This window comes from Catharus ustulatus, chromosome 1 (genome assembly GCF_009819885.2).
Source record: "Catharus ustulatus isolate bCatUst1 chromosome 1, bCatUst1.pri.v2, whole genome shotgun sequence".
In the NCBI taxonomy this organism is placed as follows: Eukaryota; Metazoa; Chordata; class Aves; order Passeriformes; family Turdidae; genus Catharus; species Catharus ustulatus.
In genome coordinates, this window is record NC_046221.1 from 23,300,349 (window position 1) to 23,319,171 (window position 18,823).

At 42.9% G+C, this 18,823-nt stretch overlaps 2 protein-coding genes across 7 annotated transcripts in view; one reads left to right on the forward strand and one right to left on the reverse strand.

Moving 5' to 3' along the window:
• The window catches only part of LOC116993263 (GTP-binding protein 10), a 62,662-nt gene that overhangs the window by 23,275 nt on the left and 20,564 nt on the right, over window positions 1-18,823 (forward strand). For 5 of the 6 annotated variants that reach the window (XR_004417253.1, XM_033053644.1, XM_033053646.1 and 2 more), the window contains exons 19-23: window positions 779-855; window positions 1,901-2,095; window positions 5,935-6,021; window positions 7,807-7,911; window positions 9,962-10,123. Coding sequence is in view for 5 of the 6 variants with exons in the window: in XM_033053644.1 (XP_032909535.1) it covers window positions 779-855; window positions 1,901-2,095; window positions 5,935-6,021; window positions 7,807-7,911; window positions 9,962-10,123 (626 nt within the window). In the remaining variant the exon portion in view is untranslated. The remainder of the gene's footprint in view (window positions 1-778; window positions 856-1,900; window positions 2,096-5,934; window positions 6,022-7,806; window positions 7,912-9,961; window positions 10,124-18,823) is intronic. The other variant, XM_042779385.1, reaches the window with a different exon arrangement.
• Window positions 10,426-18,821, reverse strand: FAM237B (family with sequence similarity 237 member B). Its single transcript, XM_042779386.1, has 3 exons — window positions 17,242-18,821; window positions 14,909-15,305; window positions 10,426-14,253 (listed from the first exon to the last, which is right to left on the reverse strand). The coding sequence occupies exons 2-3, from the start codon at window positions 15,288-15,290 to the stop codon at window positions 14,228-14,230; spliced, it is 408 nt and encodes a 135-aa protein (XP_042635320.1). The 5' UTR covers window positions 15,291-15,305; window positions 17,242-18,821; the 3' UTR covers window positions 10,426-14,227.

Genomic DNA, 18,823 nt, shown 5'->3' on the forward strand with positions numbered 1-18,823 from the left:
AGCCTTTAAACACAGCCCCAGGTGCCCTCCCCATGCCGGAGTCGGGGCCGGGGCAGCTCCTTCCCTCCCCACGCAGCTCCTGCCGGCTGCGGCTGCCCACTCCCGCCCCCACCCGCGACTCGGTGCTCCCACGGCACCACCCCCCCATTGCTCACACTTCTGGGTTTGCGAATTTCGCAACTTTGTCCATTATAAAAGGCGCGCCGGACTATAAGGCACCCTTCCGGGTTTGGGGGAAAGTTTTAGTCAAAAGGGTGCGCCATATAGTCGTGAAACTACTGTACTGGGAACATTTTTAAAAGGTAGAGTCGTGATGCTCAAGGCATTATGCTGAAGACAGAAATGTACAAGATGGGAGGCCACCCTCATTAGACAGCTTTGAAACAAAGCACTGGTATAATTTTTCGATTGGCTACTTCATAGTTAAAGCAAATTCTTTATGTGCTGAATAGCTGCTCTAGAACCTGTGATCTGTAGACTCAACTGTTTGTCTGCTTTAACAGAAAACAAACCTTTACCACTAAAGTGTAGCATCCTGACCTACCAAATTATTGGAAGGCTGACAGAGCCATTCATAAGTAAAGATTTTAGTACAGAGAGAGTGTATTATGGAGAAACAGGGTTTTTCTTATCAGCAAAAGCCTGCTCAGGATCAAGAGTGACTGACTGAGGTATGTGTGTTGAAGATTTTGCATGTGTTTGTATGACAAATAACGTGTCTTTTTTTAGAATGTTATAGGATAAATTCATCATACTAATGGGATTAATATTCTTTTAGGTTTTGAAAATTTACCTGGCTTATCTGCTAAGGATTTTGTTACACTTGCTATTATACAACGTTATATTGACTTTAAAGTGAGTATCATTCAAGAAAATATTAATATTGTACCTGCATTCCCAAAAATAGCAAGTATATCTCAGGACACAACAAACAAATAACCCTTCAAAAGCTCTCCCCTATGTCACAAGTCACCAATAACTCACCTAGTGAAAGCCAGTATTCACCAGCAAAAGAAACAATCCCACCTCCAACATTGCATCAATCCCCATGTTCTTGCTTCATACTGCTACAAATGTTTGTGACCATGCAGCAAATAAGACTAGAAACTAATGCCAGTTAAAAATAACTCAGAAAAAAATAGTTTTAACTCTTTGCCAGACCAATACGAGAATGTGCCAGGAGTAAGAAATTGGGGAAGGACTGGAGCGCGGGACTGTGTCCATGTGCAGTAAGGTCAGTTTAAGGGACACTTATTAAAAATGACATTAAAAACACATTCTTATAAAGGTTCTTCTGTGCTTTGCTATCTTTGTCCCCATATGCAGTATCCATCCATCCATCCATCCATCCATCCATCCATCCATTCATCCTGTGTAAAGTTAAGAATGGTGTGCCTATAGGAAACTACAGCAGGGTAACAAGCTTTGTGAGAGCTGTCTTGCTCAAAAGATGCTTTTGTTTATGATAAATTTATGCTGAGGAACAAAGTCTGTGAGAGCTTGCAGAAAATAGCAAGACTCAGCCTTTGGTTGATAATTCCAGTTTCCATTGATGGCTCTTGTTGCAGTTTGCTCTAATAATGTCTGCAATTTGGGATTTTAAGTAGTAGGCAGTAGGACTCAGCACTTTGCTCGTGTAATTTGGTATCTTGAAGTTACATCTTCTGAAATTCTTTAGTTTTCAGCATTCTTGTTACTCCTCTTTGAATCAAGTTTGATCTTGGGAAGGCTTAGGGAGGCTTATCATGAATGAATCTGGTACAATATTAGTGCATAACCTTGCATAAAAATTCTGAGAAGTCAGACAACAATAAGGAGAGAGATGGTTGCTCTATCTCGAATAATTGGTACTGAAGAATGAGATAAATACTGAATCATATGGTGTATGTTTCACACACAGATTGCAGAGGTTTGGAGTGAAATATGTGCAGAGATAAAAGAAGAATTCAGGCCTGTTACAGCAGATGAGAGAGCCTTGAAAGTTATTTCAGCTATATCAGAAAATACTGGAGAAGCGGTTGTTGCTCTGCAGACTGAAGTGCTTGAAATAGAGGACCACCACAAAATCCAGGAAGAGAAAGAAACTTACAATGAAGTAAGACAAAGTAGTCTTTAAATAAGGAAAGCCCACCTAAGCTTTTTTGTCCATTTATGTGCAGATTTTCTTCTTATATAATGTTGAAAATCCTGTATGTGTACATTGCTTGAAAATTTTAACTTTAAATTACAGTAATTTCACGACTATAAGGCGCACCCTTATGACTAAAATTTTTCCCTAAACCCGGAAGTGCACCTTATAGTCCGGTGCGCCTTATCTGATCTACAAAGTTGCAAAATTTTCCACCCCGGAAGTGAGAGCCGCGAGGGGGGGCGGCGCCGCGGGAGCGCCGAGTAGCCATGGTGGGGCAGCCGCGGGCAGTCCCAGGCACAGGGAGCAGCGCGGGCTGGAAGGCAGGGGGCGGCCCCCGGCGGCCCCAGGCACAGGGAGCAGCGTGGACTGGAAGGCGGGGGGCGGTCCCGGGCAGCCCCTGGCACGGGGAGCAGCGCAGGCTGGAAGGCAGGGGGCGGCCCCCGGCGGCCCCAGGCACCGGGAGCAGCGCGGGCTGGAAGGTGGGGGGCGGCCCCCGGGCAGCCCCTGGCACGGGGAGCAGCGCAGGCTGGAAGGCAGAGGGCGGCCCCCGGCGGCCCCAGGCACCGGGAGCAGCGCGGGCTGGAAGGCGGGGGGCGACCCCGGGCTGCCCTAGGCACAGGGAGCAGTGCGGGCTGGAAGGCGGGGCGTGGCCCCCGGCGGCCCTAGGCACAGGGAGCAGCGCAGGCTGGAAGGCAGGGGGCGGCCCCCGGCGGCCCCAGGCACCGGGAGCAGCGCGGGCTGGAAGGCGGGGGGCGGCCCCGGGCTGCCCTAGGCACAGGGAGCAGTGCGAGCTGGAAGGCGGGGCGTGGCCCCCGGCGGCCCCAGGCAACGGGAGCAGCGCGGACTGGAAGGCAGGGGGCGGCCCCCGGCGGCCCGAGGCACAGGGAGCAGCGTGGACTGGAAGGCGGGGGGCGGCCCCGGGCAGCCCCTGGCACGGGGAGCAGCAAGGGCAGGAAGACAGGGGGCGGCCCTGGGTGCCCCAGGTACCGGGAGCAGCGCGGGCAGGGAGGTGTTACTACTTTGTAACTTTGTTGTGCGCAGCGGCCTGAGCCAAGGGGCCACAGCACGATAGGGGCCGACGGGACCACAGTGCTGGGGGCAGCGGCCCCACAGCTGATAAGGGCAGGCGCAACCAGCGGGGCTGCGGTGCTGGCGGCAGCGGGGCCACAGCCCGATAGGGACCGACGGGACCACAGTGCTGGGGGCAGCGGCCCCACAGCTGATAAGGGCAGGCGCAACCAGCGGGGCTGCGGTGCTGGCGGCAGCGGGGCCACAGCCCGATAGGGACCGACGGGACCACAGTGCTGGGGGCAGCGGCGCCACAGCTGATAAGGGCAGGCGCAGCCAGCGGGGCTGCGGTGCTGGAGGCCGCGGGGCCACAGCCCGATAGGGGCCGACGGGACCGCAGTGCTGGGGGCAGCGGCACCACAGCTGATAGGGGCAGGCGCAGCCAGCGGGGCTGCGGTGCTGGAGGCCGCGGGGCCACAGCCCGATAGGGGCCGACGGGGCCGCAGTGCGCCGAGCCGAGCGAGGGATGGGAGGCAGGGCAGTTGGCGCCGGCGAGCCGAGCGAAGGATGGGCGGCAGAGCAGTGGCGGCGCGGGGCAAGCCAGCCGACATGGGGGCACCCGGAGCACCAGGGAACTCCCGGAGCAGCGGGGCCCTGGGGACGCCGCACGGAGCGGCAGCAGGCGTTCCCCGGCCCTGGGGACACCGCACGGAGCGGCGGAGGGCTTTCTCCGGCCCCGGGGATGCCACACGGAGCGGTGGCGGGCATTTTCTGGCACCGGGGACACCGCACGGAGCGGCGACGGGCATTTTCCAGCCCCGGGGATGCTGCACGGAGCGGCGGCGGGCATTTTCCAGCCCCGGGGACGCCGCACGGAGTGGCGGCAGGCGTTCCCTGGCCCCGGGGACGCCGCACGGAGCGGTGGCGGGCATTTTCTGGCGCCGGGGATGCCGCACGGAATGGCAGATACAGGCAGGCCCGGGGGCCAATGGTTGCCGGGTTGGGGCGGGGCCTTGACCAGCAACCGCGCAGGGGGAGCTGGGGGCGGAGCCTCGCTAAAAAAAAAAAAAAAAAAAAAAAAATGCGCCTTATAGTCCGGTGCGCCTTATCTGATCTGCAAAGTTGCAAAATTTACCAACTCCCGGGGGGTGCGCCTTATAGTCCGGTGCGCCTTATGGTCGTGAAATTACTGTACGTAACTTAAATTAGGTTAATCTGAGTCCTCCCAGCTTGTATAATTTCCACAGCATTTAGACAGCAACATGAAAAAATGAAGCAGTAACAAGAAATTATCATTTTACTATAGAGTTGCATCCATGTTCATCTATAGTAGATAACAATACAAAGTACCTATTACAACTACACCTGCTTATTAAAATGAAATATAAGTCTCTGTTATAAACTCCCTTGCTGAATATTCACAGACCTTTATTACTTCAGAAATTACGGTTTTGTGCTTCCCAGCATGCTGAGAATGAGAAGGTATAGACATTTTCCAGGTTTGGTTATTAGGCAAACAGTTCAGTGTTTTTGCTCATCTACTGTCTCACCCTGTCCTGCTTTCTGAGAAATAAGATGAGTTGATCCATTTAGTTGTCTGAAACCTTATGCTGGTGTTTTTGAGAGATTGTCCTGCATTGTGATGGCTTCACTTTTTTCACCTGAACTGACTCTATCTCTTTTATTCAGCATTTGAGAGTAAGAATATACAGTAAGAATATACAGAAAGTATTCCTGAGAGAGCCGGGCCTCATCCAACCTATGTGTTGGAAGAGAGGAAAATTAGTTTGCACAAAGTAAGCCTCTCTTTGTTTTTAAGGGCAGTGCATAAATGAAGTTTTTAAAGGGCAAAATAATTTCACGATTATAAGCCGCACCATTTTGACTAAAGTTTTGGTCCGTACTCGGAAGTGCGGCTTGTACTCCAGAGCGGCTAATATATGAACAATGTTCTAAAAGTTGTCAACCCAGAAATGAGAGCCCGCGGCAGCCCCAAGCCGAGCTGGAGCTCGGCTGGCCCCAGCAGAGGTATGGCCGGCAGCGTGGGGGTGGCCAGCGGAGCCGGGGCCAGCAGCACGGGGGAGCCCGGTGGCGTGGGGGAGGGCGGGCTGCACGGGGGAACCCCAGCAGAGCTGGGACCAGTGGCGCGGGGAAGCCCAGCAGAACTGGAGCCGGCGGCATGGGGGAACCTGGCAGAGCCAGGGCCAGCAGCACAGGGGAGCCCAGTGGCGCGGGGGAGCCCAACAGAGCCAGGCCAGGGCGAGCAAACGCGGCGGTGGCGGTGCAGGCGGCAGGCGGGGCGAGCGAGTCTGACGCTGGCAGCAGCGCCGCCCAGCCAGCCCCGAGTGTCCCTGCCGAGCGGCAGTGGCGAGCTGGGCCACCCAGCCCCGTTGGCAGCCCCGAGCGGCCCGAGCCCGCCTGGCCCCGAGCCAAGCCAGTAAACCACGCAATCCTGTGATTCTGTTACTAATTGGCAACTTTGTGAAAGTTGCACGGGGATCCTCACTGTGATCGAAAGTGTGGCTTACAATCCAGTGCGGCTTATATATGGACAAAGACCTAAACGTTGCCAACACCCCGGAAATGTGGCTTATAATCAGGTGCGGCTTGTAATCGTGAAATTACTGTACTTTACTACCACATTATCTTCCAATCTCACATAAGAGGAATGAGCTAAGGTAGCCAAAGGGGTGCAGGTAAACATTCTTTTTAAACAGCACAAGCAATGATATCAGAAGAGATTTGATATGAGAATAGGATTGTGTTGCAAACTGTAAATCTCATTTATATTACAGATCCAAGCTACCCAAACACAGAGAGAACTGATAAATAAATCTTGGGAGAATTTCTTGACTCGGACATCAAACTATGAGGCATTGAAGGTAAGAAATTTACAATCATGGTGTAGTTATAAAAATTGTGAAGTTCCAAACACAATTTCTTAATGAATTATAAGGATATTCAAGTAGAAGTGATACTAAATTTTATATTCACACATAGAAGAACCATAAGATATATTGGAAAAGTTATACAATCTTTGATTCTTCAGACTACAGTCTCAAACTGGGGATCAAAATTGTCACTTGCAATTGAGGAGTGGTTGTATATATGTGTATTTCTCTAAAACTGTTGAAATACAAATGTGTTCGTTCTTGCTTTTCTTTATTTTTTCTAATTCCTCATTTTCTTTTTTTAGTACAGCAAACATCTTTCAAGATGGGAAATATGTTATGATGAAAGGAGTTTCTTCTCTCAATATTTTTTCTTTTTCTTTTCAATATTTGTTCTTTTTTCCTAAAAAACACAAAACTATTAGAGTCCTGGTTTGGCAACCAGACTAAGTTGGAAAATGAATGAAATCAGATTTAAAAGAAAAACTTCGGCAGCTAAATTTAATTTTCCTCATTTCCCAATGGACTTGCAAAGGATAACAATTTTCTTTCTAGCCAAGCATCTTCCTGGCCTCTGGAAAGATGTATGCTAGAAATAGAAATGAAAAAGAGACAGAAAAAGGACCTCAAGAGCTACAGACTCATTAGTTTTAGCTGAATCACTGGGAAGCAGTTGTAGGTACATGAGGGGGAAGGAGATTGGTATAACTGTCATGAATTTACCAAGGACAAATCATGCCTTGCCAACATAGTTGTCTTCTGTGGTAAAATTATTTATTCTGGAAAAAGAGAAAGGGGGATGTCTATTCCTCTGGCTTTAGCAAGGTTTTCAGCATAGTCCTGGGTAGCATTCTTGTAGTCAGAAAGGGGGGTATATGGACTAAATTACATACAGGTAGAATACAAGGTGTGGGAAAAGCTGGCTGACTGATGGGCTCTAAAGGACAGTGGTCAGTGATTAACTAGTTTAACTGGTGGTCAGTTTTGAGTGATACTCTTCTGAGTTAATTATAGGGTTGATAAATATAGTGTTGATTTAACATTTTCATTAGTGACTTGGATATTGGATCAGTATTCATCCTCACCAAGTTCGAGGTGTGGATGCCCCATCCCTGGAAGTGTTTTATGCCAAGCTGGATGGGGCTCTGAGCAACCTGGTCCGGTGTCCCTGCCCACAACATGGGAGTTGGAGCTAGATAAACTTCAATGTCCCTTCCAACCCAAATCATTCTGTGATTCTGCAGTTCTGTGACAATGAGCTGGAGGAAGCAATCCATATGGTGGGAGGTAGGGTTACTATTCAGAAACTGGACGGATAGTCTGACCAAAAGCTCATGAAGTTCAGGAAAAGAAAATGTGAAGTCGTTCACCTGGGATGTATTGAGATTGTATTGAGATGCTTCAGTCCAGCTGGGTCTGCCTGGAGAGGCAGCTGTGTGCTCTGTGGGGTGAAAGCTGCCTGTGAGGCAGCAGTGTGCTCTTGTGGCCATGAAGGCTCACAGCACCCAGGGCTCTTTGCACAGAACACACCCAGCAGGTCATGGCAGGCAGGGATTCCCTTCCCACCCTTGCAGTGCCACATCCATTTGTTCTGGTTTTGGGTGCTCAGTACAAGAAAAAGTCAAAAAACAGGGGGAAGGTACTTACATCATTTAAAACAAATAGAATTATAACCTCATTTATTTTGTCATGTTGTTTGTATACTTTTAAACGAGTGCAAATGACACAATCAATGCAGATTAAAACAATTTTACCTTTTTTTCTGACTATCTTTAGAAAGCAAAAATACTTCAGGAAACATTAATAGATGCTTCCAGAACTAAATTAAAGATTTACAATGAACAGGACTACTCTACTGATATTCCAAACCTCCATATAACAGTAAGAAAGACTTAATAACACTGTTTTATTTTCATTAATAAGTAATGGTATGGGGTTCGTTCTGGCTGTATATATGCTGCTGCTTACATTTTCTTTAATAATGTTTATGAAAAGCTCCAAGCACATAAGAAAGACTCTGTATCTCTGCAAATCACCACTTCCCATTCTGACATAGCCTTAGACAAGCACTTGGCCAGAATGAGATTCAGATCTGCAAATTACTCTGAAAAAGTGTGGGCAAGATGGGCCCTATGCTATGTGACATGTACCTGTCGTGAGACAGCCATTCATGAAAACTTTGCTGAGGTCAAGACCTCCTCCTTTCATTGTTGAGTACATGTGTGCAATCTTTGATACATCCATAGAGGTGTCCTTTATCAGTAACGTGTCCCTGACTGTCTGCAGATAAGCCACTTGTTGCATCTGCAGAAAACATTTTGTGCTCATTTCTATCAGTTAATTGAAGTGTGAGAAAATAAAAAGCCTTTGTTAAGATCTAATTCACACCTAACAGCATATTTAGATGTTGAGTTTTGACAAAAAATGGGGGAATCCTCAGTCTAGCCAATAACTGTTTTTGAGGTAGCTGGATTATTTCTGTGTAAGCATCACAGCTAAGGAGGATTTAAGGGAGATAGTTTCTTGGTTGCTTATAAGTTACACTTACATGTGTGGAAAAACTAAAAACAGTAAATATAAGGTGCTGTTTTCAAACTTGTATGAAGGCAGGAGATTCTATTTTGAATCTCCCTGGCATGAATGAATAATGACAACTAAGGTGGCTGAAATTTGAAAAAAGAAAAGAGGAAGTTCATATTTGATGTGATGGAGAAGAAAGAAGCCTAATAGGAAGCAAGGGGATTGCATCAGAGTACTGAACTAGGATTTTTCCCACATTATTTTAAACTTCAGAAAGATACGGAGGGGTACATCTGTGAATGCAAGATGAAGTGGGCTGGAACAATTATTTAGGTACTTGCATAAACAACAGTGAGGCTGTTAAACAGCAATATTTTGCAGAAAGTATCTGAAAAATTTTCACACAAGCATGAGTAATCTGGAAATTCTTAGTGGAGAGAAATACATTGTTAGATTTTATTTTAAAGGCTTGAACCTCAACCCAAGAATGTTCATATTTTAGAGGGAGAGGATTTAACATGAAAATACCTTCATGGTTCTACAATCAATATTTCAATCACTGTAGATAAAAAGAAGGAAAAGGTTAGTCCATTTTGCAGAACAGATGTACTGAGAAAACATATCAGCAACATCATATAATATTCCTCAGGTACCTTGCTTAGGAGAATTACAAATGACGGACATGGCTGGAAATTTTTTTAGTGCAACAATCTTCTTACCTCCTCTCTGCCAAACACCCTCAGCAAGGAGAGGTGAAGATTAGGTTAATATGGTTTTTGCAAACCAGTCAAGGTGAAGTAATCAAACATGTGAGCCACATGCACTCCAGGAGTTGCATTTTTTTTTTTGGTAGGTTGCAATTAGAAGACAGAGCTGTCACTCAGGGATATTTATTCCAAGACCCCAACCTATTCAGTATAAAGAGTAGTAATGAATATGGAAATGGTATGTGTCTTTCAGTCTTGGAGATTTCCTGGAGCAATAGTTCATTTGCATTTTGAGATAAAGAGGGCTTTTTTTGGCTTTTTTTTTAAGTAATAAGTAATAATGTATAGTGAAATTCTGAGGTCATAAACTGTGGCTGACATTCTATACAAATTCAAATAAAATTGTAAGCAAACTTTTATTGGGTAAAGCCTTGATTTTCTTTTTTTCAGTTCATGAATCAGACACGAAGGCAGAAAAGCAGAGCACATAAAAGTAGCCACTGAAAAACCACTCTTCTTTCTTTTGTATTGATGGGAGCAAATTGTGAATTTAGTATAAAGGATAGCTTTAGTGGCCCTCAGAAACCTCAGGAGGCATCTCCACCAACTGAGTAATATTTTCAAAAGGCAGTTAATGATTTAACTCTCCTCTCATTCTAAATGCTATAATCAAAGTCAAGCAATGTATTTATTTTGTATTTCAGATCGGACCTGGGCGCGTTGTAACTGCGGAGAGCATGCCTTGTCAGCATACTGAAGGGCCACTGCCTGATACAGAGCATGCTCGTAGAAAGTTCTGTGCTTGCAAAGGACCTTTAAAAAAGATCAAAAGAGATAAAACATTGGACTCAGTCAAGAAAAAATCGGTACCTGTAGAATAGATGCTGTTCCAAAGTATGCTTTGTTAATACGTAGTTACCTATATGTAGATACAAGATAAAATCTGTTTTAATGAAAAATTGCTGAGGATATCACAAGACTAAAATTATAGTTTCCCTTAATGGATATAATGTGGGGATGTTTTATTATTAAAGTTCCCCAGTACAGTATGGTCCAAAGGTATGTTAGTCTAGAAACTGTGTGTGCTAATATCCACTGTCAGCAGGTCCTCTGTTTTCATTTCCATCTCTTGCTGACACATTCCATAGATTGCAGTTTCAGCATCTCATTGAGCAGGGTGATAAATCTTCACATAAACACATTTGATTCTTAATTTTCCTGAATACCATACCCACACAGTTTTTGTCCAAGCCCATTTTGTTTCTTGAATTGCCACTTTTAGTATCAGGACTTCTGACATCCCAGTTTTCATCTAAACACTCACTAAGGAGCTTGTTTGTGCCAACAGTTTCTCCCAGCGTGTTGGAGAGCATTCTGTTGGAATGTCTTTCTCCATTTGGGTTGCTCACAGCTTTTTAACTGATGTTACTAATCTAATCTAATCTAATAATTGTTGGGCTGTTATTCCTTTTGTCTCCAAAAAAACCTCATCTTCCCTTGGCACTTCTAGAATGCCTACTCAAACTGGTGAGCAGCAGACCTTTGTGTTGATGACTTCATTTCTGAGCTATTTTCATTTTAATTTGGTCAATGCCAGAATTTGCTATTACAATAGCCCAAGATTCCCTGAGGTTCTTCATTTTAAAACTAGTTGCTATCCAGTGCTATGGCATAAATTTCTGTGACATTGCAAGCTTTTATGCTGTGACATACAAACTGGCACTTAGTCTGTCTTTTTTGCCTGTCAGCAACATCTTGAGAAAAGCACAAACTTTTGCTTTTTTAACTGCCAGCTTGAAAAAAAAAAAGGAAATAAGTTTGAGCTAAAAATATTCCAACTCCTTTATTTTACTTCATGAAAGAGGGATGGGATAGGTGTGTATATAAGTGTATCTTAAAAATGTTTGTCACATAACAAGACAAACATAGCAGTGGTGGCATTAAAAATAAAGGCAAATAGTTTTGTTTCAAAATTGACTCCCTAAATTTTATAAAAAGAAGAACCCTAAGAAAATAATGGAATAAAATACAACATACATATGAAAAACGGTATTTGAAGCTTAGAAAAATCTCTGCATGTGTGTTTTCCAAAGATCAGAAGGATTTTTCATATGGGCAGGTCTGTTAAACCCTTGTTGAGCAAGAAAGTCTTCATATTGTAGGGTAGGAAAGTCATCTAGTACTTAAACCTAGAGAAATTAAATTGATCTGTGCTAATTTAATTTAACTTTTTATGGTGACCCTTTGCTTTGTAGTTTTTAACTACAATCTAATTTCATTATGACATTTTCCCAAAACTATCTGTATAAAGTTTGTTTTATTAAACTAGCCTGTTTGTATATTTCTTGCCTGTCTACAAGAAAAGTTAGCCAAGGAATATAAAGATTCTCTAACTGAAGTCCTCTGTGTCAAGTAGTCTTGCTCAGTTTTTTATATTTCTCTGACAGCTCTGTAGCAGCCTTGCTGCTTTATTACTGGTTTAGAGAATGCATGGTCTGTTGTATTTTCACAATTAAAACCAAACTGTACATATTTTACTAGGAGCCCAAAGACTGTGACGTTTGGAGGGGTTTTTCAATGCATTTTCACATGCACATATGTGAATGTGTAGGTGACTCATTACTACTGGCAGCAAGGCAAAGTCCCGTTAAAAAGAAAATGTAGAGGACTTCTGTAAGTCCTTCCAATTTCTGAGCAAAAGCTACAGCAATACACTGTAGCCAAGGTATGGATAAAGAATCTTTAATTGGAAATCAGTTTTGCTTATGCAAAAACTTTAAATCAGGCACTGAGCCCCACAACATTGTCCCACAACTGTATTGTTTCTGCTAGACACCCTGACTGCAGATGAGCAGCTGCAAATGTTAGTTGAGCATTAATGTTAATTAATAATGACTGGAGAATGAAGGAGGCAGAATTTTCCCAAATACTTACATTTATCCTTCATAAATCAATACTAACACAAGGCTTACAGCAGCACAAACAGCATTTAATTTTGCAAGACACCCCTGGACCATAATTTGGCTGTTGGTGGGGGGGGCATGTAACACCCAATAAACTGGCTTGCTGTCCCTGCTGTAACCCAGGGATGGAAAAAGAGGGGGTACTGGTGGAAGAAAAGGTCATCCCATTCACTGTTAATCCCTCATGCTGACATCCCAGGAGCAGTCAGCTGTGGCTTTCCACAGCTCTCCTAGATGTACACCTATCATGTCCACCTGGAATTTGCTTTGCTGTTCCTGCTGCGGTCTACCTGGGGTTCATAGTCACCTGCCCCTTTGGCAGACACTGCAGAGTGACCGTAGCAATTGATTGTTCAAGCATTCTGGAAACATTTATGGTGGATGCTAAGCACTTTTGTGACTTACAGAAAAATAATTTAAACAGACTTACTGCCTGAAGAAGGATGAAACTTAAAACTGCATAGGATAGCTTGCTCTGGCATTCGTTAAAAGACCACTAATAGAGGAAATAATCTCTAAAATGTTATTATACTTTTACACTTCTGTAGGTGATCAATGTAGGTGAACAAGGGGCATTTTTTTAATATGATTTATGCCAGTTAAAACATTTGTTGCAAATGTAATACAGTATATACGTTTATAAACTGGATATTGCTGGGGCAGGTTAGATGATGGCTTTCAAACTGCTGCTCATCATAATGTATCAATTCCTGAAGTTGCTGTGTTTGGATGTGTAATAACTCCAGTTGCTCAAAAATATTATTTCTGTCAGGAGCTTAAAGTGATGTTCATGGATCAGAAAAATCTCTCACTACTTTTGTATCCTCTCCAGAATACTGTAGGAGACATATTTTAGAAGATGCAGTTCAATATTGTGTTTATCTCAATGAACATTTACAAATCTGAGACTTGTTGGATATTTTACAAACTATATATGAGCTAGGCATTATGTGGGATGGATTTCTTGTTACTTATGAAGGTTTATATGCTGTTACAGCATGATTACTATTTCCTAAAGTAATTAAAACCACCTGTAATCTCATAAAAGGCTAAAACACAACAGGGACCGAACAAGCTTATTTGCCCAAGGAGTAGAGAACAGTCAGCATTTCTCAGGTTTTTTGTGCTGAGAAGAATTGGCTTAAGTAGGCAATTATTCTCCTTGAATTATTTTATCCATGCTCAGTGGTTTATACTGAGAGCAGTAGTGGAGTTGAGTCCCTCTTTTGAACCACTTGGTGCATGGGTCCCATCTCAGCTGTAATGCTACCTGCAGTGACATGGCTGGACTGCATCACCTTAATTGCAGCCTGGTGTAAAGCACTGCTCTTCATGTCATGTAATAGTGGCTTATCAAATAACACGTTAATAGACAAGAAAACTACTGCTATTCAGGCCTTGCTGCTTAGAAAAATACTTTAATTAATCCATAGCTTAGACTAAGCAACAATAAAATACAAAGTCTAGATTGCACAGGACATTTGCACAATGAGCATAATCCTTCCCTTTAGCTTAATATCTCACCTCTTTTTTCTTTTTTTTCTTGCAGTTCCTAAAGTTAATAGTATGTGCAAGACAATGTATAAAATACATTTGTTTATGTTTTCTCTGTTGCATAATGTATAAAAATATATTGGGTTTCCATCAAAATTAACTTTTAAAAAGAGAATTATTGGAAAAGACAAGACTCCACAAAAATATGACATCCAGCCTTTAAAGTTTACATGGGAAGTCAAAGGTGTTGATCCAGAACACATTCACACATACAGTGAGGAAAAGGCAAGCTTGGTAGACTGCAACACAAGAAAGCAAAAGTCACAGTGTGGGGGTTCATGTACTTATCAGTTTAGGAGTGATTAAGTACTTTATACAAAAAGAAAAGGAAAAAGAAAGATTTAACCACAACGAAGGATTTGTCCAAACATCTATATAATATATATTGGGATTTTGTGCTCCTTCATTTTGATGTTGTCTTGTTTAAGTATCTTCATTTTCTCCCCTTTTGGCCTAAAATGGATTGGTGAAAGCAGACCCTGCAAGATTATGAAAGACAAGTAGTTATTGTCCAAGCAATATGTTAGAAATGCTATGATCAAATAATCTTCATGTTCATTCCAAGAACCTGAATCATCTGACACAGTACATCAGAAAAAAGCCTATTGCTGAGGAGGAACGGGGGCAACAGATCTAGGACTGATTAGTAAGATGTCAAGTCACCTACATGACCTCAGTTCAGACTCAAACCCAATCATGATGACCAGAACCTGTCACTGTTCAGTGATTCACAGTGACCATGACATCACATTATATGTCAGTAGTTTTAGTCCCCTTCTGTAGAACAATGAGTCCCCAAAGCTGAGACTGAACTCCTAATACGAGGAAACTTTAAGTATTGCCATTACTTTATTGATGTATTGTCATTTATATGCACACAGTGATAAAAAGAGAATGCAGCATCCATTTCCACACACTTCCACATGCATACCCAGCTTTTTTCACACTTTGTTAAATATAGAAACCCTAACTACTTTTGTCTCGTGTATTGTGAAAGTAACTACCATTGAAAGATGCAAACACTTTGGACAAGTAGAGACAGAAAATTGGAAATTATGTCGAGTTGTCTAAACAATGAAGGGTGAGGATGGAGCATTAGTTCAGTTAAATGTTAGTACCATATCCTATATTTACCTTCTAAAGTTCTGTATGAGTATGTGGAAGAATATTTGGGAGATGTTAATTGTCTTCTGCCCATTCCATGGGATCTTGAGAGCACACAGTCTACATACATATCCCAGAAGTTCTGGGCTAAATCATTGAAGAGTTCATTGTGCTTGGGCTTAGGGGACTCTTTTAGGAACATCATGAAGTCCCAGAGAGCAATGACTGTATCTGCTACCTTGAGTTTCTTTATTTCCACCAGCCCATGGGACGATACCTCCCAGCACTGATGGTCAATCTCACGCAGGCTTGGAGGAGTTTCTTTTTGATACTGTAGATTGGCACAAACCAAATTCACTATCAATATACAGCCCAGCTGAAGATACCACCATCGTTTCCATACAAATTCCATACTTCAAGAAGATACCTGGAAAGAAGTGTATAAAATCACAGTGATTCTGATGTTATATAGTTCATTGTCACATAACTCTTAGAGGTACCCATATATATTTATATATATATTCAGAAAAATAGTTTTTTCCCAAACCATTGAATAAATACCAGTCAATGAAGCCTAATGCTGGAAGCTAGGTTTGCACCTGGAAATTGTTAATGCCATTTAGAACACGAAAACCCAAAGCAAAGAGTTTAGAGTGATCACAGCCAATGTCAGAAGTGCTCCTTGAGACCAGTACTTCTGCCCTTAACCTGCTTGCATTGTCAGTAAAATCAGGTTAATAGCAGATGTTTAAAGAGTCCTAGGGGTGTGCTGTTTTAAGTTACTGCAAACAAATAACCATTATAAACAGCTAATCTTTCATGGAAAGTCTGACTCAGAAGGATGGTAAGGAAGGGATTGTAAATCAGACTGTACACTGTATTGGGTGAATGTAGGCATGTTAAAAATTCATTCAGCAGCTGTTGCAAAACTGGAAGAGGGAAAATTCCTTTCTGGCTTATATTAGAAAATTAAGTAAGATTTTGGCATTATTATTTCTAGTATATATGCAAAAGAGAGAAACTATCTGGAGCGTTGGACATGGAAAGAGCAATAACACAGAAGGCATAATGAGAACTTCAAATGCTACAGAATATGTATTCTTTACTATACAGAGATTCCCCCTGGGAAAAATGCAGTCTTCCTATGATGTGTATTCCATATTCTTGAATCAAGTTTAGACAGAACAGCAGTAAAACACCTGATAATTTTTTTTCAGCCCTTTCTATCAAGATACAGTGCAGTGGAACAGGAGAATAAACATAAAGAGGAAACCGTGCAAATAAAAAAGAAAAGCATAGGAAGAAGTCTGAAGAAAAAGAAGACAGTCAAAACTTTTAGAAGAGTGCCCCTTATTTTGGTATCCTAAATCAATGCAATTTTAAGTTGTTGGTGGCATGCTTCACACAATTTCCAATTCAGAGTGTAAAATATGATTACAAAAATTATGTGAGGTTTTGTACAGAAAAAAAAGGCAACATTTTGGGCAACTGTGCAAATCTTACTGGGAATTTGGCCAATTGCAAGTGTGTTCTTCCACTCAAGTATCTCTGGGCACTGTCAATATTAAAAGTTAGTCTGTGACATCTTTAAAGTGCTAATACACTGACATCCTTTCTGCAGCTCCTAGTGATGATATTAAAGAGAGAATAATCCACAGATCACACAACATTTATGTGGAATGTCTGTAATAATACAGAGTTGGGGTGACACCATGGAGTTCACAGTCACACCAATCTGGGTCAGGAACCAGGACAGTTTGAAATAGGCCTTTTTGCTATGGCTCATGGTACTGGGATGATTTTTAGTTTGAATGTATAATCACACTGCTGCAGCCACCTGAGGTCCCTAGTCGTGTATTGCTTTACTTCAGCTTCAGAACCCAAGGAACTGAGCCAGAGAGATACTCTCCAACCTAGCCCCTTCCTAAAACCCCAGGCCAGCTGCATTTCAGCAGGCAGCAGGATTACCTGCCTCAGCATCCTGACAGCTTGTCAACATGCATTAGTTTCTCTTCTTTGGGTTCTTAGAAAACTGGTTGTAGCAAACAAGTAGGGATGGAAATGCTTCTCTTCTCACTTCAACTTCACTAGGCACCAGCATTCAGAGGAAGGAAACATTGGCAATTTCCTACAAAGTAGGAAAAAGGCAGCCAGGAAACCACCAAGATTTTGAGTTGTTCTGATTTCATGTTTTAATCCAGCTAAAAACTGAAATGCTAAAGGCCCATTTGAACAGCACGAATAGGAGCAGAGACCACAACAAACCTCAGAGACTTTGAACTAGTAACTCCCACCATTCAGTACAGGAGAGAGGAATTCCACAAAGTCAGTCACTAAAGAGCCACAACAGAAGTTGTACTTACAGTATTTAAGCGAGGAGATGGAAAACAGTAGCCTTGAAAAACAGAAGTCAGCCACTTGAAAACAAAGAAAGACATTCATGAGAGGGCTGCAAGTGCCTGGCAGCCGCTGGATGCTCCGAGGATGCCGAGGTTACAGTGCACAGGGACGGCTCTGCCACTGGCAAAGCAGCAGCAGCAGCAGCTGAACTCAGGTCGGTGGAAGGCTGGAGGGAGCTGTGGCAGCCCCACCTCTTTCTGCAGCAGCACCCAGTGTCAGCCCAGGCTGGGCTCTCTCACCTGGAGAGACTGCCTTCGAGGTGGGGGTGTCTCGGGTGAGGCAAGAGGAGGGGCAGAGGGCTGGCAGAGGGAGGAAAACACAGTGGACAGCAAATTTTTCTCCTAATCAGGAACATGAACACACTCATTTAATAAACTCCCAATCATAAACCTAGGTTTCCATGCATGTTCCTGTTTGCCCACCAGAACATGTAGGGACAATATTCAAAGTAATGAAAAAGAACAAATATGTAATAAAATTGGGTCTGTTGGGGTTTCACAACATGCTCTGGTGAAGTTCAATATGACAGGAACAGCCACTCATTTTTTTTTCAAGTAGAAATGTACTTATTTCTGTCTAAAAACCAATATATACAATGCTTAAGCACAAATATAAATCTGCTCTGAAATGATAGCGTTCACAATAATTATGTATCTTCTGGAAGCCTTACCAGCTAAACTATGTCAACACTGTTTCAAAATCTTGCTTCAAAAAGTAAGCCATGTTTGAATTTACACAACTAAACAGAAGGACATATCTGGAAGACTGGAATATAGCTAGCTTATCTCTGAACTCATTGTACCATTGAAAGGAGCTAAAGCTCTGTTAGATGTAATTATTCCTTGAAATTCTAAGGCAGTGTTCATAAAAAAGAAAGCATTAGAAAGACTTCACAAGGAATCTACCTTTAGGAGGGCTCCTTTGCATCACTAAAAAAAACAGCATTCAGTAGTAAGTTTTCAAGTTAAGATATTCCCTTTTTGTTTGCCTTATGCACTATCAAATTTATTGTCAATCTCACAGTGAAACTGCCAAAATTTCAAAGGCATTTAAAGGCATGTAAAGAGGTTGGCAGTTCCACAGCTCCTTGGCTGTGGTATCAATTCCTTCTCATTTCATTCCAGCTTAAAACATCTAAGTGTAGTACCACAGGATACTGGTGCAAACATAGTGATTTCCTTCTAGTCCAACAGCCACTGAAGGCAGCTTTTGATCATATTTCTTCATCCTACAGATTCATTTTTATCACTCTCCTCTTGCTTTTCCCTTTTCTAGTTAAAGCCACCATTTTTAGTCTTAAAACAAGGAACTCACAGAACACGCCTATAGAAATCAAAATGCTAAAGAATAGATTTTTGTTGGGAAAATCCTTTCAAATAAAAATACCTCTTTTCAAAATGCACCCTCATCATAAATGCTCTCTTAGGAATCTACATGGAAATTCACTGATAAAAACATCACATCTCTAAGTGAAAAAAGTTCTGAAGGCCGACTTCTGTATTTTATTTTCCTTTCTGATGTTATCCACTTTGTTGGTCATGCACT